General features: G+C 35.6%; 3 protein-coding genes across 4 annotated transcripts; 2 read left to right on the top strand and 1 right to left on the bottom strand.

Annotated features, from left to right (window-relative positions):
* The first annotated feature begins 11,389 nt into the window (after positions 1 to 11,389).
* Positions 11,390 to 17,928, top strand: LOC109007289 (probable pectin methyltransferase QUA2). 2 transcript variants are annotated; one of them, XM_018986914.2, is made up of 9 exons: positions 11,390 to 11,647; positions 12,302 to 13,007; positions 13,098 to 13,230; positions 13,842 to 14,082; positions 14,582 to 14,807; positions 14,998 to 15,173; positions 15,304 to 15,607; positions 16,399 to 16,537; positions 17,319 to 17,928. In XM_018986914.2, the coding sequence occupies exons 2-9, from the start codon at positions 12,310 to 12,312 to the stop codon at positions 17,481 to 17,483; spliced, it is 2,082 nt and encodes a 693-aa protein (XP_018842459.1). In that variant the 5' UTR covers positions 11,390 to 11,647; positions 12,302 to 12,309; the 3' UTR covers positions 17,484 to 17,928. The 2 variants fall into 2 exon arrangements, with proteins under 2 accessions (XP_018842459.1, XP_018842453.1); XM_018986908.2 differs by lacking the exon at positions 11,390 to 11,647 and adding an exon at positions 11,687 to 11,804.
* Positions 17,929 to 18,380: 452 nt separating this feature from the next.
* Positions 18,381 to 20,408, top strand: LOC109007321 (protein WHAT'S THIS FACTOR 1 homolog, chloroplastic). Its single transcript, XM_018986955.2, has one exon. The coding sequence runs from the start codon at positions 18,703 to 18,705 to the stop codon at positions 19,948 to 19,950; it is 1,248 nt and encodes a 415-aa protein (XP_018842500.1). The 5' UTR covers positions 18,381 to 18,702; the 3' UTR covers positions 19,951 to 20,408.
* Positions 20,409 to 20,714: 306 nt separating this feature from the next.
* Positions 20,715 to 24,344, bottom strand: LOC109007307. The gene is made up of 5 exons (XM_018986923.2): positions 24,131 to 24,344; positions 23,278 to 23,693; positions 21,835 to 23,176; positions 21,597 to 21,743; positions 20,715 to 21,488 (listed from the first exon to the last, which is right to left on the bottom strand). Exons 2-5 carry the CDS (start codon positions 23,329 to 23,331, stop codon positions 20,965 to 20,967), a joined length of 2,067 nt encoding a protein of 688 aa, XP_018842468.1. The 5' UTR covers positions 23,332 to 23,693; positions 24,131 to 24,344; the 3' UTR covers positions 20,715 to 20,964.
* Between the last annotated feature and the right edge of the window lie 578 nt (positions 24,345 to 24,922).

The raw sequence follows: 24,922 nt of genomic DNA, 5'->3' as shown, positions 1-24,922 counted from the left end.
GGAGCACCTAGTCGTTTAATATTTGATGCTAATTGTCACCGATAAGATTTGAATTGTTCACCCACAGGCTAACTCATGTTTATATATGTGTGATTTTATTGCACATTTCTCTTGACAGATTTTTTTTGTTTTCGTTTTCTTTTTGGTTTGTCTTTCTTTAGTCTTTATTTTTATCTTTTTTCCCTTTTATATTTTATCCGGTGGCAATCTGGGAGAAGGGAGGAGGAGACTGTGAAAATAAAGAACTGGGCCCTCTTTGAGAGAGTTTTAGGAGGCCAAGATAAATGGGCTTTAAAGCAACTGTTGGCATTAAAAAGCCCTTCCATCGTGACTTTGACGTAGGGTCGGACAGAAAAGTTAGAAAGAGTTTTTAGCTGCGGAGTACATATGTTTTCGTTAAAAGTTAAATTAATTTATAAAATGATATTAGATTTATTTATAATAAGAGTAGCTATTTTAAACAATTCTAAAAATCAATTGATCTAATACCATCTGCATCCGGCCCCTACAAAGAATTTTTACCAGGTAGGGCTGAAAACCGAGTGTATCGGCGCGGAAACCAAAACTACACCAACATGGAGAATATATGTTATTCTCAACCGAAACCCGCAGACAGGGAGAAATTGAACCGGCCGGAATTCGACGATTTGGGGAATCAGTTCCCATCACCAGATAGCAAACAATCTAGACACCAAAAATGAAAGCTCAGATTTTCCATCACCATTCACCAAACACCAAAGAATCCACAAAACAAAACCATTAACCTAATAAACCACTTGAAGTCCAATATTTTTCCATGGGCAACAAGATGAGTGACAGAAGTGGTTAAAGAAGGAGAGGGAAATGGAGGGAGGAGAGAGTAACGGATGCCGTCGATTGTTGGAGGAAGAGGCTACATGGCATGAGAGAAAGAGAGAGAGAGAAGATTCAATCAGGAGAGAAGAAGAAGGAGAGGGAGAGGGGGGATGTGAGGGTATTAAACCTTAAAGTTAAACGACGTTGTTTGGTGTATTAAACCAAACAGCATCGTTTCACTTTAATTGTTTTTTGTAAACGATAGGTTAAAAACGACGCCATTTCAAATGAGTGAAACGGCTTCATTTTATATTATATATATAGTATATATTATCAGTCGGTTTAGCGGTTTCGAACTCCGACGATCGGTCTGCATCAATGATGATCGATTCCAGCGATTTCTATACAATCCTATTTTTTGGCAAGAAGACGATTTATAATTTTCATGCATCTAGCTCTATATTTTGATGAACAAATTTAAATTCGATACAGTAGCTTCTCAATCTCGAATTGAGGGAGCTATTGTAGCAAGGTAAACCTTTTTTTTTTTTTTTTTTAATTTTCTGTTTTGCTTCTTTAAAATTTTTTTTTGGCTACAAAATGTGATAATAGTTGTTTTGTCTTTTCTTAAGCTATTTTATAACTTATTTTTTCTACTGTTATTTATGTTTTTAAAAAATAATCGTTGGAGATAAATAAATGAAAACACGACGAAGATAGATAATTCTTGTCTAAAAAATGTTGAAAAGAAATGAGTTTAAAAAATAACAAAGAATTATTATTTTAATAGAATAGAAAAAGTATAAAGAGTGAGATGTATGAGGTTTTATAAAAGTGAGTAATTAAAATAGAGAATACGTGTTTTGACTAAAATTTGGCAAATAACATTGGGAGGGCAATATGAATATTCTAGGGGTATATTTGAAAAGTGAGATGAGACGATAATTTTGTGAATAATAATAAAATAATTTGTAAATAATAGTAAAATTATTTGAATTTGCATGTTTTGTTGGATTTTAAAAAATGAGATATAAAAAGTTGAATAAAATATTATAAAATTAAAATATTATTAAAATATATTTTTTTAGAATTCTAAGATTGTGTCACTTCTCAAACATGCCCTTAGAGTTAGTACGTTTGGGTAGTGAGAAGTGTTGAGAATGTTTGTGAATAGTAGTGAAAAAGTAATAAAAAAGTAATAATAAAATATTGAATAGTAGTAAAAGGTAGGTGAAAAGTAATGAATAGTAAAAAAGTAGGTAAAAAGTAATAATAAAATAAAGAATAATAGTGAGAGTAATTGAGGTACTCTCACTTGCCAAACATAGCCGTAATTTAAATTTAAGAAAAAATGTGATGTCACTCAATCGCACTAGCTCGCAGGATATATTTTAAGTAATAATTTATAAACCATTTAAAAAAAAATTACTTAAAACTGCACCAAAAAAAAGTGGTGCTTTTTAAAAAGGCATTATTTTGTAGGGACGGTTCATGATGGGCTGAGTTCCAAAAATGCCACAAAACCCGGGCTCTCTCATATTCAGATTGAATGGGCGGATGACAAGCTTTAAAAGACTAGACCCAAAGGGCCGATATTTTATGGGTTCTTGACAATGGCCCATACGAAAAGAGGTTGCAATAACTCTATTTTTAGGTTGGATCTTCTGCATGGGAAATTTCGGATTACCAGTGACCACGATGAAACGAAACTTCTTCATGCCTGGACATGCCCCACCGGATGTGACCCTATTGTTGTAGAGGGCCTGCGTTTGGATATGTATAAATATAAATAAATCGAGATATATATTTATATATATAAAATAAATTGAGATTAATTTAACTTTTCATAAAAATAATGATTCTCATCAATTAATTGATTTGAAATTGATTGAAGTGATCCTAATATCGAGACATAGCAAGGCAGTGACAAAAGAGCCCAACTTTCTGAATCGAGAATATGAGTCTTGCAGGAGACACAGAATATGTCATCTCAATTATTCATATCTTTTTCTTTCGTTACTCAATGTGCTTTATTGAATTTAATTTTAAAATGTATAATTCTCGCGTTTTTTTTTTTTTTTTTTAAAGTAAGGTCTATCTAATAAGTCTCAAATTTATTTATATATTTTTTAAAAATACGTGGTGATTGTACATTTCTTTTAAAGGTATGGACTATCCCAATGATATTCATTCATTCAATACATATAATTATGAGATGTCTTTTCTTTTCTTTTCTTTTCTTTTTTCCTTTAAATTGATTTTTCCTCTCTTTCGCATTAATATTGTTGCACGTGGTTGGTGAAACACATTATTTATTGGGTATGCTGCTTTTATGGTTATGAGACGTCTCTAGTCAAGTTAATTAATAATTTAATGACTATTCTCTGGATAATGCGCTTTTTGAAATGAGACAGGACGAGTTAAAATAGTTTAGTTTTATCTAATCAAATCAATTCTTATTTGTTTACGGAGTTTAGATAAAATGAGATAAAATATTTTATTAAAAATTAAATAAAATATTATCATAATATTATTTTTATTTTAAAATTTAAAAAAATTAAATTATTTATTATATTTTAAGAGTTTAGAAAAATTATAATGTTTATATGAAATGAGATAATTTAATTTTATATAATTAAACCGGTAATTTCTTAATACTTAATTTATAACCTCTACGATTCCCCTCATTACAGAGAAACTGACTTAACAGCTCCTAATTACTACCGAACCTCAAATATATGTGTACGTTATATATAGTTGCCAGTTGGCATGTGAGTGTGAATTCATGTGTTGTAACCAAAACGTTCAGAAAATCAGCATTTTACAATGAATTGATAATCTGTGTGCATGAGATTTTTGCAGCAATGATATGTGCTTGGAATTATTCACAGGAATATATGCAGACTACGTACGGATCAATGTCTCTTTAAGTTATCGGAATTTGAAGACGTTAAGTAGCAGAGATAGATTCACGAAGAAATAGTCTCTACAGTACTTATAAAAAAATTATTTATTTGTGATTAGTTATTTTCAATAAAAATAATTATTTCTTATTAAAATAAATATATTTTTGTCGTAAATAGTCGATATCAACTTATCATCACAAATAATGCGTTATAAATATATATTTTTCTTGTAATATATATAATATTTATTGTTATCCGTATAAATATTACAGATAGTATTAAATGAGGAATAAATGTTGTAAAATCCATTCAATATATATATATATATATATATATATATATATATATAATACTTTGAAGTCTTCAAATTTGGACAACAATTTGAGGGAACTTTTTTGGCAAACTAGTGTGTGTGTGTGTGGGGCAACGTTTTCAGCCGAAAGCTTCCAGTAGCTTGTAATGTGCGTGCCTATTCATGAGGCCTTAAAAAATGTATCTGGAAGTGGATCGAATTTGCATGTGAAAGAGTACGTACAAGGTACAAATAACTGGACTCGCCTTATATATAAATAGCATTTTGGGATCATACACAGGAGTTCCCATGCATGCCAATGAATCCAAAATTCAATGACCTCCATTGCCTTTGCTTCCCTCGTTATATATGGTTATGGGGCTCTTCTCCTGATCTCTACAATTAATATATCTGCCACCGGCCCACCACCCTTATCACGAACATGCGTCACTTTTAGTACCTCATGTGGATCATATGGGCGCCAAAGATTGGTGGCCTAGTCATGACAAAAGTGTTGACAGGGCATGCATGCATGCTAGCTTCATGACGATCTTGATGATGGCAAGAATTGCAGTGAAAGGTAATATCTGGCTCGATCTCTACCCATTATTGTTTCTGATTTTAATGATGTTTCCCTTTCAATGGGTATGGACTTGGAGTGGCGATTGAATTGACCCATGCATGTGAGCCTGATTTGATTCAGAGGTGATCATCTCACTATTATTTACTATTCACAAATTTTAACTTATAAATTTTATTACTATTTATAAACTATTTCAACACATCTCATCTCTTATTAATCCAAATGGATTATTATAATATTCTTTCTATATCTATTAATCTAATTTTCTGGGTTTCTTTTATTTTTTGTATATTTCGTATGATCATTTTCGATGGGGGTTGGGTTGTGATTAATAAGAATGTGGTCGAGATCGGTGCATTATTTATGCATGGGATTGAAAAACTAAAAGACGAGTAGTACTTTTGTTTATTACCTCAGAGCAGGGATTCATATGTATGTAAGAACGGTCTTCGATCAATGCCTCTCACACCTTCACGTGCTACATAGTCATCACTTACCTTAATTTGATTCTTTAAAAAATCCTTTTTCTTTATGTTACTGTCCCTAATAATTGCATTAAAGACGCGGTTGCCCTCGTATACTTTTCATTACTTTATTAAAAGCTACTTACGTTGGGACGTTGAATTTAATTTAGTTGAGTTGAGATAATAAAATATTATTTTTTAATATTATTATTATTTTAAAATTAAAAAAAATTAAATTATTTATTATATTTTATGTTAAAATTTAAAAAAATTATAATGATGAATTGATGATCCAATCGTAAACCTAGCTAGTTAGCTAAAAGCTATTTCAAATCATGGAATCATTGATACATGCATGCATGAGACCTCATGCATCATGTGCAAGCTTATATAAATTTGCTGATGTGGAAAGGCACATGCATGCATTACATATAACTGTCGACCATGCATGATATCAATGCATGCAATTTGGATAGACATGGGGCGCACAGCCTTCTTCCTAATGATCATCACCAAACGTGGAAAAATAATCCAACCACTGCCTGTATACGTGCCCCAAGATTTAACACCTCACATGCAATGCGCATGCGCGGGGTCCCGTCGTCGGCCCAGGCCTGCCGGGCGAAACCACTAGATCTTTGGAGTTTTTAAAAATCACATGAAGTGTTTTGATCATCTCCTAAAAAAATATTTTCATAATTCAATTTCTGGGCTGAGTCCGTCCCTGCATCGTCATAATCCATCGAATAACGTACCTAGCCTCTAGTGGGAGTGCGAGTGGCATGGACACTGCCGCACTGGGGTTAATTCCTAGCAACTTGCGCGCTGCGGTGGCAATTGGGGGGCATTAATTATTGTTGCAATGATCGAATCAAGTGATTACAGGCCGCATGCAGCTTGCAAACCTAGCTAATTCGTTTTAGTAAACTTCATGAACAGTGAGTGTTGTTATCATACTTTATGATGTGTGCGTTGCTGCCAAAAACATCATAGTCATGGTTATCAACCTAATTATGGTTAATTTTCAACAAAGTTTAATTAATTGTGGTCTTGTGGTGGGTGGGTTAGGTGGGCTAGCCAGCTCCTTTTCGCCAGCTACATCAAATCATTTCGGGATAATGGGTGGGCTTGTGCGTATTTTTCTAACGAAATTGATGGAAAATTATATTGTCTCGGCCATTTGATTCAGACGATCGACAACGCTCATGGATGAGAGGCCAAGGTTGTATGTCTTCATGCATGTCGTTGTTTCCCATTCAAAAGTACTGATGAGTTCATTGGCATGTTAGGCTCGGATTCGACGTTCAGCTTACTATCATCTTGATGGACCAATAACAGGCATATATTAAAGAGGGATCCATGTTTTTGTTAATCGGAAATGATAGTCATGTTCTGTCTTATATGCCAACCTATCTGATGAAACTGAAAGAATCCGAATTCAATATTGCGCATAACATAATTTTTAGTAACGATACACCTATAATCATTTTTATAGTCCTAATTTATACAATCATATTTTAAATTGAGGACATTTCTATAAAACCATGTTAATTTTGTTAATTATTTTATAAAAATGTCTCTCATTTAAAATAAAATTATGTAAATAATTGTGACAATGGTTGCATGCCACTAATTGTCATATATTTCATTAATTTAAAAAAAAATCCACAATTGTCCTTTTAGTTTCAGTTTTTCCAATTTTAGTTTTCCTAAGTTTTAGTTCATTTTTTAATTTTTAAATTCTACTCATGTTAATTATATTTAAATTCGACGTCACATATGACGTGGCGGCTAAATATATTGGGGGGCTTAAGATACTTATGATCTATGATCAATAAACACAGATTATTAATGGTCCCAAAAAAAAAGGTAGACGAGGAGGACAACGGCGGTGCTGGCTTGGCTTGTCATTTTGTCGACTCTGTCCGCTGCTATTAAGGCGTAAAACGTGCAAATTATTGCGTCGACAGTGGAACAGTACCGTTCGATACATACATATTTCTATTATTTTTTAAAGTCAAATACTCGATCGATGCGTTGCTAATTTACATGAATACGCATCAACATCATCAAATGAACATGTTTTGACTTCCAAAACTCCATATCCTAAGATCCTTCACCTTCCGTTTATTAATTTCGTACCACTACTTCTCGTTGTTTTTCGTGAATCATTAGGAAATAAAAAATAAAAAAATCTTGAAGTCAACATGGGATGATCATGATCCACTTGGTGTTTGGTAAATATCGTGGAGTCTGATTAATACTTTTCTAACTCATGAATAAAATATATTTTTTTTATTTATAAGCGGATTTGTGGATTAATCTGTATATTAATATTAATGTGGACTATTTTATTAAATGTTTATTTTTAAATCCACACCGTTTTATTAAAATCTATATTTTCACTTTAGTATTGGTGCACATATTAATGCACAAATCTACTTACAACGAGATTTTTTCTTTTAATAATGTACCGCGAGTTTAACATGAATTAATGCTATCAAAAAATTTACATAAATCTTTAAATGACTTATTTTATATATCTATCTCTTCTTTATTCTAAATCTTAAAATTTCCCAATATTGTATGGATGCAAGTTTAAATTAAGAAAATGAGGAATGAGAGTAGGTAGGCATGCACTGGCTTCTTTCCTGATCATAGGGGGCATATTTTCTCTGAAATATCTACCCTAAGAAACAAAAAGCAAAACATTGCCTTTGAATTCAGGAATTAGGAAAAGCATTAAAAATTGAGTTAATGGCAGAAAAGCAACCCCACCAAAGCAGCTTTTGTAAGTTTACAATGGAGACTAGCTATGGATCATACAAAATGGACTTCAATCAATATTGAACACTTTCTTTTTTGTAGGGTGGAAAATCTGGTACGGATGTAATATTGCCGGCTGAAATACTTGGGTTTAAAATTAAAAAGTGGGCCCATTTCGGTAATCATGCATTGTGAAAGGTGGGCCCGGACATGATCTGTTCCGGGATGGGGTTGATTCAGGAATCAACTGGGAAACCGTAGGCATGTCAAATTGCATACGACTTGTAGAAACTACGATTATGGTACCTATTTTTTTAAGATTTTAATTAAATAAAAATATAATCCACAAATGTTCATAAATTAATAATTTTGACATCTTACTTCAACTCTTTACCTAGTTGAGTCCATACTTAATGAAAAGACCAGGCTGGAAGAGCATCTTGATCGTCCATCCTGTTTACCGATCATGTACAACCTCAATGTCAACGATTCCTCGTTATGTTTTCTGTTTTCATCAACCACAATCTTATATCAATGCACGTTTGAATAATGAAATAAATGAAATAATTTTAAATAAAAATTAAAAATAAAATAAAATATTATTAAAATATTATTTTTTAATATTATTATTATTTTAAAATTTTAAAAAAATTAAATTATTTATTATATTTTATATACAAATTTAAAATAAGTATAATAATTAGATAAAATGAAATCAAACTGTTTTATATCCGGGCTTAATTGTTAAATCAATCCGTCCTCTTGCAATTGACATTTCTAATTATCCAGGAAACAACAATATGGTATCATCTTTCGTAGTTAGAGGACAGAATCGAAAATTGTAGGTCATTGTATTTTCTATTGATTTTAAAGACGTATCCTGAAAATTACCAAAAAATGTAGTACTTATTAAGTCAACGTTAAAAGTCATCTGTAGAGTGTCAACGGCTTTGACAATGCCATCATTTCTATTACATCGGTATCATTTACTAGGCAACATTACTTTGGTGCAACCTGCAAAAACCACAATTTCTTTTTGGTTATTTACGGATAAAAAGTTATTTCAATATATGAAAAACTCACTAAATAAGACGTGATAATTTTAGATGAAAGATAAAAATTAAAATATCGTTAGAATATTATTTTTAGTAATATTATTATTTTAAAATTTTAAAAAATTGAATTATTTATTATATTTTATATAAAAAATTTAAAAAAATTATAATAATAGAATGAATTAAGATAAGATAAATAAAAAAATAAGATAAGATAAATCTAAACGGAACCAAAGTTACAAAATGGAGTAAAAAAAAAATCACACGGGGATGAATCTACCTACAAGCCTAAAAAATCAAAGAGTCTTATCCGTCGACAGTTTGGACCCCATGTTATTTAACTTATTGCACCCGTGACCAAAAAGTTGAAAAATATTCACTTCCCCCTTCCTTTACACATGAATGTGAAAACACCCCCGTGACAACTCTTTCCCTCGAAATTCAATTTAATTCAAATTATAAAAAATTCAAAACCGCGTTTACACCATCCACGATTACAAACGGACAGCGGAGACGGTGACCAAAAACAAAGCGTACGTGACTCGGTGACACGCGCACATATCTCACCGCTCCGCAATATGGCCTACACGTTTCAAACCTTCGCTCACCGACAGACCTCCAAAGCTTGACTTTCATCATACTCGCATGTGACTCCTCTCTCTGCACACGCAAAAAATAACTGCACTCTGCTACTTCTTTCTTCTTTAATAAATTAAACGCATCATTCTGTAAACATTTTCCATTAACAATTTTAATATATGTATTCCCCTTCTGATTCTCTGAGCGAAATGATCCATTCGTTCTCACATAGGTTAAAAAAGCGGAATCTCAAAACAGTCTGGTCTGGGAATAGCTTTTCGAGCTTTGTGACGGTGACAAATCTAATTAGCCAGAGCGATTAACGCGTTAGTAATTACGGTTGTTGACAATCTGTCTCAATTATGGTCCTTTTTGAACCCCAAAATGCTCATCATTTCGTCTCCACAATGCTCAACACCACACCGGCGACAATGTACACCGTACAGCCAATAAACATAAATTCTAAAACTGCGTTTGAATCATAAAATATTTTTAATTTATTTTAATTTATCATTATAATTTTTTTAAATTTTAATATAAAATATAATAAATAATTTAATTTTTTTAAATTTTAAAATAATAATAATATTAAAAAATAATATTCTAACAATATTTTATCATCTCAACTCAACTCACTTTAACATCTAAACGCAATCTAAAAATTAAAAAACGTTCGAATGTTAAATTAATTTGAATTGAGATAAAATTTAAAATTTAAATAAAATATTATAAAAATATTATTTTTTAATATTATTATTATTTTAAAATTTAAAAAAATTAAATTATTTTTTATTATAATAATTAAATAAGATGAATTGAAATAAATTTAAAATTCAAACTGTACCTTCTGCATACTGTCTTCATATAATTAATTATATTTGAAAAAATTTAAAATTATAATAATATATTTTTTAAAATAATAATTTTTGTTTCTTCCGTTCATCAATAAACCTGTATACACAACTTCAAAAATAGAATTTCTCTAAATTTAGTACCAAATGCATGGAAATATAGAAAAGTGTGACTAATATTATGAACGGTAGGACTGGCAAAATAAGGACAATAAAGGAGTCAGAGTCCGACAAATAAGAGGCAATTCAAATGTGATCCCAATACCAATCTTTAATATAATTTTCGGTGTCAAGATTGTCTCCTTCTTTCTCTATCAGATTCGGATCTACAGCGTATATCATATGTGTACGCGACACTGTGCCAGCAAGTAAATAAACTTGCCATTTTGGTAGACAGAGAAACGTGTTAGATTTTTGTCTTACACATAAAGCAGGGTCCATGCATTGAAATGTACTCGGGTGCTGCGTGTTTTATCGCTAAGAGAAATATTTAATTTACATAAAATATTACACACATGAGTCGTTAATTTAATATAATCCATTTAATTATAAAATTATTTTTATTTAAATGTAACGCGTAAATTTCATTCAAATGGGAATTGAGATTTGATTGGTTTGAAATATATATATAAATAATGGGTGCGGCTACAATGCCGCCCCATGTTGACCGCTGGGCGTACCGCCCAGCGTAACTTTTTTTTTTTCCCTTTTTTCTTTTCATATTTTTTTAATACATTTAAATATATTTAAAAAAAATAAAAAAATACAAATACATTTAAAATCACTTCCTTAATCACTAAGTAAAAAAAAAAAAAAAAAAAAGGACAAGCGGTCAAATAAAGTGGACAAAGTGGGGAGGCAAAGTAGTGTTTTCCATAAATAATAAAGAGAGAATTTTCAGTTTGGGTTGGAGTTTAGTGTTTGGAAAACTGGGAATCTAATCGGCTGCGTTATTTATGATACAGTACTTTGTTATTTATAGGGTTGTAATTATTATTATTATTTTTGTCTCACATTTATTGTAGTGATGCATTTCATATAGTTTCTTTATAGTTTTTGAAAAGATTATTTAATAAACACAAATAGTTTTCACGAGCTCTGTCGTGATTGGATCGGTACAAAGTCTGCTGCTCTCGCGCTGTGCCTCTCTCTCTCTCTCTCTTCTCTTTCTTAAGCGTTCAGCACGGCAAATGATACTGCGTGAAACAGCCAAAAAAGACAGACAATAGAGGAGTGTTTTGTGGCTTAACCAAACCACCCGTGAATTCACGCTGATTTTCAGGGGTTTTTGCTCCATTTCTATCTCTCTCTCTCTCCCTCTTGCTTTCTCTCCAGCTCTACTGCCCATAGAATAAGGTAGTGTTTAGTTTTCGACTTACTTCCTCTCACTTTTGCTTGATATGTTTTGTATTTTGATTTGGGTTTTGTATGATGTACTGCTGATCTGTGACACCGATTGAATTGATGTAAATGGGATATGTGCCGTTTTGTTTGTTTCGAGTGTCGGAACTCAGTAAGTATATCTTCTTATGTTATAGCGAAATGTATCTGCTTCGCTTTCCCTTCGTTTTATCTGAATCTCAATCACCATTTTTTTTTCCTTTCCTGGGTTCAGCTTACATTATTTTTTGGGAAGCTTCTTCCTGCTGATTCGGTTTGTGGATCTATTATCGTGAATTGTGCACTGTATGCAATGACACTATTACCTCATGCTCCGTGTTTTAGTTCTTTTGACTGGAAATCTAGTCTGGGTTTACATGCTTTTTAGGATTTGATTTGTTTGGGTGAATAACGATTCTAAACAGTTGTTTGAATCCGGGTTCAAATCCCGGTGGCGAAAATTATTATTTTCTTATTGAGAAACATTTATGGGAATTTTTGTTTCATAGGCTTTATTCGTTTATTTTTATTTTTGAATGGGTGATTTCTTTGTTTCTTTTTATTTTGACTCTGTTTAAGTCCTCTTTTTCCTTTCTGCAAATTTTCGTGCGGTGTGGTGGGGGTTTCCAGGTCTGAGGATGTCCAGGCCTCTGCATAGAGGTGCACGGATCTCTGGGAGCAACAATGATTTGTGGGACTCTCAAATGAAAGAGAAAACAGAAAAGGAAGAGCTGGATAGAAGAGGTTCTGATCAGAGTTATTTTGCCCTGAGGTTTCCTTTTCGGTTACTTCTCCCAGATAATTCTACTCCTAAAAATGGTATCGCAGAAAATGGTTTTGCGTCTGATTCATTGCTCGTTGGAAGTCCGAGAAGTAAGCACAGAATAACAATGCTGCTTTTAAAGCTCAGTCTAGTCTTGATTGTAATTCTTGCTCTGACTGGATCCTTTTGGTGGGCGATTTCTATTTCTACAACATCGAGGGGTCACATATTCCGTGGTTATAGGCGACTCCAAGAGCAACTTGTTTTGGACTTGTGGGATATTGGTGAGCTTTCTCTGGGTTCCTCAAGGTTGAAAGAGTTGGAATTCTGTCCTCAGGACTTTGAAAATCATGTTCCTTGCTTCAATGTTTCGGCAAATCTTGCTTTAGGATATTCTGATGGCAATGAATATGACAGGCTCTGTGGGCACGAGCCAAGGCAAAACTGTTTGGTTCTTCCACCTCTAAATTATAAAATTCCTCTTCGGTGGCCTACTGGAAGAGATGTCATCTGGTTTGCAAATGTCAAAATTACTGCACAGGAGGTAATGTCTTCCGGAAGTTTGACCAAGAGGTGAGCAGAGCCTCTTACTACCTCTCTTATATGAGCTTTACATTCTCCTTTTTCTTTCTATAATTTCTCCGTTCCATACGGTGGTTGCAGGATGATGATGTTGGATGAAGAGCAGATCTCCTTCCGTTCAGCCTCTCTCATGTTTGATGGCATTGAAGATTACTCCCATCAAATTGCAGAAATGATTGGGCTGAGAAATGAATCTAACTTCATTCATGCCGGGGTTAGTAATTATGTACATTTTTTTTTGTTTTATTCGCAGTTATTTTAATTTTTTTATTCGTGGTTATTCACATTTGTTTTTGTTTTATCCTTTAGGTTTTCCTTCCCCATCATCCATTCTGTAGTCATATTCCTTTGTGCTATAACTCTTTTGCCTTGACTTGGATCATTCTGACTGCAATGAATGGGACAGACTCTGTGAGCACGAGCCTTTTTATTGTGAATTGGTAGGGTCCATGCCAAATCACCGCCCTGGATGTAGGCTATGCCCTCTGAAAAATAATTATAAAAAAATCCTTTGGTATTATTGAACTTTCTATCCGGGTTGGTGTCTTCTGTTTGATTTTTCAAACATGGCAGATCATCTTATGGTTTATGATGTTATCATTTTTACACAATAGTCAGCATCATGTTGTCATATAAATATTGTTCTCCGATCTATTTATCAAAGCTCTACATTGGAGATCGTGATGTATATACGTGTCTGCAATGTGTTTGTCAATATCCTTTTAGTGTGTGGTCATGATCACCAATTCTCAAATGCTTGACTTGGACATTACCTTCCCTTGTCTGAAATGGTGATTGAATGTGATTACCTCCTAAATTTTGCAGGTTAGAACCATCCTGGATATAGGATGTGGTTATGGTAGCTTTGGAGCACATCTTTTTTCCAATGAGCTCTTAACCATGTGCATTGCAAACTATGAGGCTTTGGGCAGTCAAGTTCAACTGACTCTCGAAAGGGGTCTTCCTGCAATGATTGCTTCTTTTTCTTCAAAACAGTTACCGTATCCATCTCTCTCTTTTGATATGTTGCATTGTGCACGATGCGGCATTGATTGGGACCAAAAAGGTATTCAGTACATGAAACATTAAAGTCAAATATCAAAGTGATTCTAAATTAAGGACATAATTAAATAAAAATTTATGAAGAACGTATTGACCATACATGTGAATGTTTATTCACATAGGTAAGTATGATTCAAGTCAAATATCAAAAGGACACTAAATTAAGAACATAATTGAATAAGCATCCATAAAGGGTGAACATATGTGAGTTTTTATCCATAAAGGCAAAGATGCTTCCTCCATAATTTGCCTTCTTTCACATGTTTCTTTTCGTCTTCTTTGTTGCCTAAAGTATGCTCAATTTTCTAGCGGCCAGGACTAGGGAAAAATGTCCAAATGAAATAAGATCCTTTTATTTAATGTTGCCACCCAATTTGAACAAGATGTGTTAATATCTATTTTCATCTTCTTTCTGACATTTTGTTCTTCCTCTTTGAGACATTTGCTAATCCATTTGGCTTTCGAGTTGAGTAGTAACCGTATGTTCATATCATGTGGTACAGATGGAATTTACCTGATTGAAGTTGATAGAGTGTTAAAACCAGGTGGATACTTTGTCTGGACATCGCCGCTTACCAATTTTCAAGGAGTACTCCGAACCAAAGAGCGTAAAAAAATGGGGAATTTTGTTCGGGATTTTGCAGATAAACTGTGCTGGGAGATGTTGTCACAGCAAGATGAAACTATTGTATGGAAAAAGACTAGTAAAAGGAATTGTTACAATTTGCGGTAAGACTACAAGCATAAGGGTACACGCACTCCCAAACACTCACACATGCTTCTGTATGTGTATGTAGAACTGTATGTAGTTGTTGATAGATATAATGAAATTTATATTTTATAGAGTACAGGTGGTTTTGTCCGTAAGTAATTAAGGCAGTTCTGATTCCTAGTATAACTTACTTGCTTGTAATTGTAGGAAACCTGGCTCGGGCCCTTCTTTATGCGGCAAAAACCATGATGTTGAATCCCCATATTATCAACCACTTCAAGCCTGCATAGCAGGAGCACAGAGCCGCCGATGGATTCCTATTGAGGAGAGGACAAGCTGGCCATCAAGAGCTAACTTGAACAAGAGTGAACTTGCTCTCTATGGTAATTCTAATGTTTGGACACAGCTCTCAAGCAGCAATCTAAATAATGATATATTACTAAAGAAAAACTGCATGGTATGCAAATCCTTGTCTTCTTATATTCCATGCTCTATATTGAAATATTCTGTCAGGTCTGCACCCGGAAGAAGTTGCTGATGATACTGACAACTGGAAAGCGGCAGTCCGTAATTATTGGTCCCTTCTGTCACCATTAATATTCTCCGATCATCCAAAGAGACCTGGTGATGAGGATCCCTCACCACCATATAACATGCTTAGAAATGTGCTGGACATGAATGCTAATTTTGGTGGTTTCAATTCGGCATTATTGGAAGCCAGGAAGTCCGTGTGGGTCATGAATGTGGTCCCTACAAATGGACCCAACTACCTTCCCTTGATCATGGATAGGGGCTTTGTTGGTGTATTACATGATTGGTAATGCCGCCTTGTACCTTCCACTGTTCTCGCTATATACCATACATGTTGGTATGCATGTTGTTCCAGTGCTTCATCTATATGCAAGGATAGTATATCAGCTTAATAAATTTAGTTAGTGAGGTCGTATATGGATCCATAATACATGTTTTCTTTCTTACTGGAGGGATAGGAGATTCATGAGGAAGTACAACCTAGTCCTTCAGATATTCATTGGTCACCTTTTTCCTGGAATTTTATTTCAATAATTTATTTGGTGGGTCATCTAAAACAGAATGCAGAAATAATAACCATTTAAAGGGGCTTGACCTTACAATCCTTCTGTTGAACTTCATTTGCTTTACATTTCCATTAGCGGAAGTGTTGATTTAGAAACTGTTGATTTATTTTAATTTTTTGGTGGTTACCTGCCAAATTTTAAATCAAATATGTATGTGTTGAGAATTACAATGCTGCCTAGTTTCTAAATCGGTATTCGTGATACGACTTTTAGCATTCAAATATTTTGGAGCTTTCGAGTTAGTTTGGAATATTGATGAAAAGGCTTCCTAAAACCATGGTGCATTCTAATGGATATGCCATCTTCCAAGAATCTAAATACAGTTCAAGGAACCTATAAAAACTGAGCATTTTTGCAGAATGATTTTTTCGAGTAATGTATGATTATAAGGAATGAATACTTTTATCTGTTGGCCACTGTCTTGTTCTTCTGTCTAACAATATTGTAAATAGTCTATGGTTTGTTTATTGTTTCGACTTGTGCTTATGATATGATTTCATTTCTCTTTCAGGTGTGAATCCTTTCCAACATATTCGAGAACTTATGACTTGGTCCATGCAGCAGGACTTCTATCCCTTGAAATTGGTCAGCAGCGCAGGTGCACCACGCTTGATCTTTTCTCTGAGATCGATCGACTACTTCGTCCAGAGGTACCAAATCATATAGTTCTCTCTAAATGCTGTTTTTATTGTTATTGTGACATGATTATTTTATTATTAATTGCTAAGTTGTGGTAAAATATCAATTAGACATACTCGAAGCAATTGATTTACTTAGAATTATATGAGATGGCATTCAGTTAACATTTTTTCATTGGTGAGTTTCCCTATTTCTATAACCATACTATTTTTGTGAGGCTAAATTTTTGTCATCCTTCTACGGCACACTTGTTCTGTTATCATGTTCTTCTTTGCTGATTTCTGATAGACCGCCAAGACATGATTTTTCATCATTCTATTTTACGAGTTGCATACTAGTTTTGTTCTAGTGTTTAAAGTGATATAAGCCTCTTTATAAAATAGATGTAAAAAAATTGAGAGGCGCTATGTGCATCGACTTGAGGTTCTGTAGTCTAATTGATTGAACTCTTTGTAAGTTGAAATCTTATGAAAACCAATGTTACGAGTTCATAATCTACTGACCTACATCTATACCTTTATTTGAATTTGTTTGCTGTACCATTTGACTGTATAAGAAGACCAAACTCAAGAATGGTGCAGCTTGAGAAAATAAAACCCTCAAAAGAAATGTAAATAAAAAAGATTGTCCATAATTAAACAGACCCTGGATGGTTATATTATTCAAATGAGTTTTGCGAGCTGATTATTCTAAATACCATCAAAACTGAATATGCTCATATTAGTTGCTGTCTTGGACAGCTTTCTGTTTGCTCCATCAGGATATATATGCTGACATGAGTGGTTGCTGCAGGGTTGGGTGATTTTCCGTGACACAGCTCCCCTCATTGAATCAGCAAGAACTCTTACGTCAAGGCTGAAGTGGGATGCACGAGTTGTAGAAATGGAAAGTAATAGTGACGAGAGACTTCTTATTTGCCAGAAACCTTTCTTCAAGAGACAAGCAATCCAATCATGAGTTTGAGAGGGGGGAAGAAGAAGCTACATTCGAAGAAGTATTCTGTATTTATTTTCTGGGTGTTGATTAATCATCATAGAGCTCCACCATGAAAGGGGGGATTGATAATTTTTGAACAGAAGAATCAAGAAAACAGAGAGATAGAGAAACACGAGAATCTTTGTGGAATCAACCACAACAACTATGGAGCCGTAAGGCTTTCATGGGGCCATGTAAGTACGCAATTTATAGGGCTATGAATCAAAAAAGTAAGTACGCAATTTAGGCGCAGAGCAAGCCAAGAAAAGAAGTACAGGATGAGATTCAATTTTCATATGTGATGTCACAGTATAACTATACAACCACATGATTAAGATTGTGAGGAAAGATTACAGAATAATCCACTGCTGTTTGCTTTTTTAATTATATTAAAATGCCTGACAGCCCATTCATTCTTGCCGACCAATTTACTTCATCAGCAAGACCGGACCGGTTATGTTAACCTAATATGAACATTCTTTAACGTCCATTTTACTGTCTTTGTAACATTCACATTAATTTTTTTCTACTCTTTATCTTCAATTTTGTCGTATTTAGTTACACTTGCTGTTGTTTCACATGTCTTTTGTCATTTAAAAAATTAAAATACATTAAAAATTAGTAGTGAATAATATTTTTTCTTGTTTATAAAATGTATAATGTCCAAACTATTTACGAGGTCTCTCTTACAGTAAAAAATAAGATTTGTTAAAACAAGTTTGATGTAATACAATGGCAACAAAATGAGATATTGCATTGCACATGTAATGGAGAGAGGTGAGATACGTTGCATTTCATTGTTTTGGATTTAACTAATTGGGAGATCTTACTTGCTCTTCCTCCTAATTTTCGACAAGAAAATGCTATTTCTCAAAGAAAGAACTCAAGAAGTCCGTCCAAAATACACCAATTAAAGCATTTTATTCATGACCATGGAGAGAGATGGCGAGTGAGACTCCGAGCTGGTTGTGATGGGCGAAAGGAGAGAGCTTTTTCCATCTATTCTGGCACGGCATTGATCAGTTCGGATGCTGGGGCTTTTGGGAGTGTTTTAAATTATTATATTTGTTTTATAAATTACATTCTTCATTATGATTTTATCGAACTCTGAAATACTGTGTATTTTTTTTCTTTTTTTGTAGATGGGCATGAAATAGTAATACTCGCCAATTAACCACAACCAAATAGATCCTAAAATTCCATGGCTTGGCGTCTCCTCCTTAACAAAACCCATGGACCCAACTCCTCTCTCGCCAAAACCCTACCACTAGCCCTAGCTCTTCTGCCTTCGGTACGCCCACTCCTTAACCCTAACCCTAACAAGCAATTGCTCAGCTCTCCATTCTCCACCTCCTTCCTGGTCACCAAAACCCCCAAAAAATTCAAGAAAAAACGCACAAAGAAAGAAAGTCCCCGCACCCAACTGGTTCAATCGGAGCCCAATCGCATTTCTCACTTCGAGCACATCGTCGAGCGTGACGCCTTCTTACGATTCGTTACCAAGTCCAAGGACTTCCTCTCCAAGCAGCCCGAACATGTCCTTCGCCTCGACGATGCTGGCAAGCTCCACCGGGAGCTCGGCTTTCCCCGGGGCCGCAAGGTCTCCCGCTTCATCGAGAAATACCCTTTGCTCTTCCAGGCCTACCGCCACACTGATGGCAAAATGTGGTTCGGGTTCACGGAGCTCATGGAGGACTTGCTCGAAGAGGAGCGAGCGATCGCGGACTCGATGGAGGTCGATAGGGTCAATACCGTGCGCAAGTTGCTCATGATGTCCGCAAATAAGCGTATTCCATTGAGCAAGATCTACCATTGTAGGTCGTTGTTTGGTATACCGGAGGATTTTCGGGATCGGGTAGCCAAGTATCCGAACTATTTTCGGATTATAGTCGAGGGAGATGGAAAGAGAGTGCTTGAATTGTTGAATTGGGACCCATTGCTGGCAGTGAGTGCGTTAGAGAGGGAATTTATAGTCGACGAGGATAAGGTTAAGAGGGCGTTTAAGTTTCCAGTGAAGCATGGAAAGGATCTGGATTTGGACGAGGACGATACAAGGAAGCTCAATTTCTTGAACACGCTTCCGCTGGTGTCGCCCTACTCGGACGGGTCGAGATTGGATCTTTGGACGTTGGAGGCGGAGAAGTATAGGGTCGGGGTTTTGCACGAGTTCTTGAGCTTGACATTGGAGAAGAGGGCTTCTATACATCACGTTGTGGAGTTCAAAGAGGAGTTCAGCTTAAATAAGCATACTTACCGGATGCTTTTGAAGCAGCCGAGGACGTTTTATTTGGCGGGAACGGAGATGAACTGGGTTGTTTTCTTGAAAGACGCGTATGATGAAAATGGGGTTTTGATCAAGAAGGACCCGCAGGTGGTTTTCAACGAGAAACTCTATAAACTTGCTCAAATGCGCGAACTGGAGCCGGGTTTTGGTATTGAGAAGAGATGATTTAGGGATGGAAAATCTGATTTTCGTTTGCAGAATCAGTCTGTAATGGCCTGTTCTTAGTTTTGTTTGGTGCATTAGTCTGTGATGGGTTGAATGACTCGGCTAGGGGGGATAGCCGAGCCAGAACAGAGGCATCGAGAGGTCGTTAAGGCCGTTCTTAGGCACTCTTACCGTTGTGGCCTATCACTCTTCACACAAGGATAATTACGGCGGATCACATTGTAGATACGTGAGGTATCTTGGATTGATACTTGACATCTTTGTGTTGTGTTCTTGTACCAATCTTTTGGAAAATATATGGCATTTCTTATTTATATACACCACTGGAATGCATTGACTTAATTTTTCTCAAGTTCGAGTTTTGATTGTTTTGAATCTATGACCATGTTCTACTTATAAAAAAAAAAATTATATATATATATATATATATGACCATGATCTCATGGCTTAGTTGTCTAGTATTTTGTTTTGATGTGTATAGTTTACTGTTTTGAATAATGGGGTACAGTCCTACTCGTAAACAAAAGACTATGTTTCATGGACGTGAATGATATATAATGATCGAAATCGAAAAATAATCAAAGGAAAAAAATCGTTTCTTTGGGTCAGAGATTCTCGGTGCTTTCTAGTCCAAACATGTTTACGGACTCATGTCATGCTCCTATCAAGTTTATAGATGGTTTATAGTTGACCAAGTTGAGCCGGACTTTTCAAGGATATAGTCTCTACTAGTATAAACTAGTTGCAACGAGCTCCCAATAGAATTTGACTTGTCAAATTAACATAGAGGTGAATGCACTTGCTAGTTAACGCCACAGCAATCCGTTTTGACTAAAAGAGAGAACAGTATTTTGTGCATGCCCTTAGTGAATGAGAGCAAACGAGAATTGAAAGACCTCAAGACTGCATTGCATTTCGTGTCTGCAACAGTCGCACAACCACCAAACCCACGAATGCGGTTCCTGAAAACTTCAGAAAGCTTATGTATTGAATAAATTTTAGAAGTGAAAACATCTAATGGGATGCAGCAACCTGTGCAGATGGCGCTATCTTTAGGGATAAGTGCTGATGAGTTTGACCCTTCGACCTGCTCCTGCTTTTTTGCAAAACATTTGCACTGCTCTTATGCCCAATGGAGGAAAGTGATCTGCCTTGGCTCACTCTCTTCCCTGCTTTTCTAGAAGAGCTCGGACTGCTGTTCCCGAGTGCAGCTTTGGCAACACTATCTGTCAGGACCTCTCTTGCTCTCTGAGATTTAATTGGCTGCTTGTTCAGGTACACTAGCTTTGGAAGGAGATCACAAACTGCTTTGCGCAGCTGGTCATCACTGATATTGCTCTGGATTGAATTTCCCAACAGATCGAGTGCCTGCAGAGTGTCGTTGTTGGCTACAAGCTGGCCCAGTGCTTTTGTTGTCGTTATTTTGTTGAAGCTCAGCTCCAGGACTGTTAACTTCGATAGCCGATGTAGCCCCTCAGCATCACTAATCCTGTTACCGGCAAGATAGAGCTCCTTAATTAATGTACAGTTTGACAGCCCTGATTATTCCAAAGCAAGAGTGAATATTTAATGAGTTCAGAGATGAACTGTTAATCTTCCATAACATAATATTCAAGCTTTAGAACAGGCACAATTAGGATAAGTACCATGTCCGATTCTAGAGATGCGGTTGTAACTGAGATCAAGCACCCGCAGTCGTGTCAGTTCTCTGAGTCCTTCAATGGTACTGATCTTGTTTCTTGACAAATTGAGTGTGTGTAGGCCCTTTGGAAGAGATCCTGGAGTAATTTGGACTGCGGTTCAAGGAAGAACACAACCAATTAGCTCAATTATGAATTAAGTTGTGTAACTTGTGAAAAAAAAAAATTGGGCTAGGAGCATTACCTATGAAGTTATTTGACAAGTTGACAGATCGAAGCCTGGAGAAGCTTGAAATGGTGGGGATAACTTTTAAGCCAATACCCGAGATGTGAGCCACAGTTGATGATGAATTCAGAGACTGGATGATACTATTGGCATGCAAAATCTCCTCGGAAAGATTGATCTCATGCCGCCCACGGATCAATTGGGTTGTACTTCTTGCTGGTGATCTAGCAGTCTTAGGAGAAGGTGGGAAGAGAATATCCTCCTCATTTTCACAGTTACCATTTACTGGAAGCGGATATTGGATTTCCAGATCTTTCACCCACTCATCCACTCTTGCAAAGGGTGATGGTTCCGAAGAGAAGGCAACCCATTGATTCTGGTGCCACAAACCAGAAACTCCATACTGAAAAGTATTCAAGCTTTTGTAATCATTATTGTTGTTACTGTGTCCTTTGTTCATAGACTCTCCAGTAACTGATCCAGGTGATGCCATTTTGATCGACTCGATAGCTTGGTTTGGTTCTAGTGTATCAGAAGAGTACCCACCTTGCGGATGCAAAGCAGCTGCAGCAGGAGGTGGACGCGATTTCAGGGTCCGTCCATTATGCAAGTTTCTATGGCTCCAGAGGAACAATTTCCACCACAATCTTCTACTCCTAGAGGGGAGAACTTGGCTTGAGGAATGCTTCTTTAACATCACTCTGTCTGCACTAAAGTGGGTCATTTCAGATCTGGGGCTGCCAGTTTCAACTTTCTCCCTCACCTTTTCAGATAAATACTGCAACTCTTCAAAAGACTGTGACTTGGAGGGAGGCAACTGATCAACGATCTTCCTAAGCACATTCCTTGATTCTACGTTGGAGCAGGAGCGCTGAAGCTTTGGGCAAGTCCAGAACTCTGCTTTCCCAATCCCGGGATCACTAACATGTCCGCTTTTACTCATCTCAATACCATTTTCACTCTCTTTCTCAGCTTTGTCATCAAATTGTTCTTCCACCCTAGTATCAAATGCATCGGAGAAATCCATGTTTTTGTTTCTGGAATATAAGTCTCTGTCACCAGAAATATCTTCTTGAGCTGTGAGATCGAGGTCAGAGAAATCCCTCTTGATTGGGGAGTTCTCTTCATGCTCATCCTCACCTTCATAAGCTATCTCTGCCGTCTCAATCCGAACAGGATTCTCCTGGTTCATAATCTTGACACTGCACTGAGAGTTGTCGTGGATACTAAGAGGTACTGCAAAGCTGAAAGTGGTCAATTTCAACTCTTCAGTCGCAGGCGATTTCACCGGCTGTTCAATCTTGACTTGCAGTGTTTGCAAGCCCTTGCGTTCACCATTTTTCAGAGTTTCCTCATCCCCCTAAAGCAAACGAAGGAAAGATGGATGAAGTTGGGAAATCACAAGATAGATGACTCCCAATAACAATATCATATATGGTTCAGAATTCAACTGATTCTCACCTTATATTTCTTCTTCCTTCTGAAACGTGAAGTGAAGCAGTTGAATTTTATCATTTTAGCAGATGCGCTGGCTCAAAATCCTCAAGAAAATGGTAGTACTGCACCTTTGCTGATTTTGTCCTCTTCCTTCTATGCTATTGCTGCTCACATCTCTAATGGCCGACACTTGAACGATGGCAGAAAAATTCTCAGTAAAAGTAGATTACATCGGAAATTTTCCCCCTTTTTGAATCAAAAGTTAGCCATAATCAATGGGAAGGCGTGAAACTAATGACGGGGACCAACGCAAACACGAACGGAGATAGGAAAAAGAAGGACCAGCGCATGCACTGGATTGAGAAGATGCCAGAGTTGTGACCGCAGCGGCTTCTCTCCGGAAGCTTCACCGAACAACGTTCCTTCACAAACTCTCCTGGCTACATACCAAAAAATGAAGAAGCAAACCCCATATGAGAAAGCTCCATAACGGCATAAAACACCATTAAACAAAACATCAAAGATGCTTCGTGTCTAGCTTTTTTGAGTTTGCAAACATGAGTGAACTCGTATCAAGAAAATTCCAAACTCACAGCAAACCAAAACGTGATGATCCATATCCGGTTTAGGAAGAAATCAAAGTATTAATAGAATTTTGAAAAACCGATACCACCCTATCGGGAATTAGCAAGCGCTTCTGTGAACGCATTGAATTGAACCATTTCAAAGGAAAAAGGATTTGACACACGAAACCAAATCTTTGATTCGGTCTTTTGATATGATTCTGAGAGATATGGGTAAGGTTAGAAACATATATGTAAATATATATATATAAAGAAAAGTTAAAAACCATGCGGATATGGTCTGAAAGTGGTACCTTTTGAAGCCCAACTCCGCCAGCTTGTCAATGGTACTGTGAACTGCAGCCGTTTTCCACTGCTGCAGTCTAACTCAGTTCAAAATCTAAACTGTTTACATCTTACATCCCAGAGAATAAGACCAACGAGAGAGAGATGAGGTGGTGGTTGTTAAAGAGTCTTGTTCGCTGCTCGTTTTTAAAGGGTTAAAGAGTTGGGGAGTATGGATGATGGGGGTGGAAAAGACCAGAAATACGTAGGAGTTTTATACGGGGACTAAAATAAAGGAGTGAGTGCAACATATACGCGGCTGTAACGCGGAATCTAACTAATAATAACGTATGAATATTGTTATATGCCTTCTGTCGTGATTCAGTACCTTCTACCTCTATCTTTCTTCTTGTCTTATTGGACAAAATTATTACGACACAGAGTATATATATATTTGGGATGTTTGTCTTTTTGTTGGAATTTTGGGGTTATTTCTTATATAATTATAATGGAAAATGCTTGGGATTGGTAGCTCCCGGATTTTTTTTTTGTTTTTTTACTTAATTGTTAAATAAGTATTTTTTAATAATATTATGATTTTTTTAAAAAATATTTAAAAGTGTTAAAAAAATACGTATAAAAAAAAAGTTAAAAATAAAAACTCACAAAATCAATTAGTAATAGCTAGGAGTTAACTGCGGTGGCCGTAGAGTCACTTAATTATAATTTATCAAAAATAATAATATACATAAATTTTAAATATATAAATTTCGTGCAGATTTTTTTATAAAAAAATATATTTCATCATGAAAAAGTACGAA

The sequence above is a fragment of the Juglans regia genome, chromosome 8, assembly GCF_001411555.2.
Source record: "Juglans regia cultivar Chandler chromosome 8, Walnut 2.0, whole genome shotgun sequence".
NCBI lineage: Eukaryota > Viridiplantae > Streptophyta > Magnoliopsida > Fagales > Juglandaceae > Juglans > Juglans regia.
The sequence above is the reverse complement of the archived record's forward strand: the minus strand, read 5'-3'. Positions and strand labels throughout refer to the sequence as shown.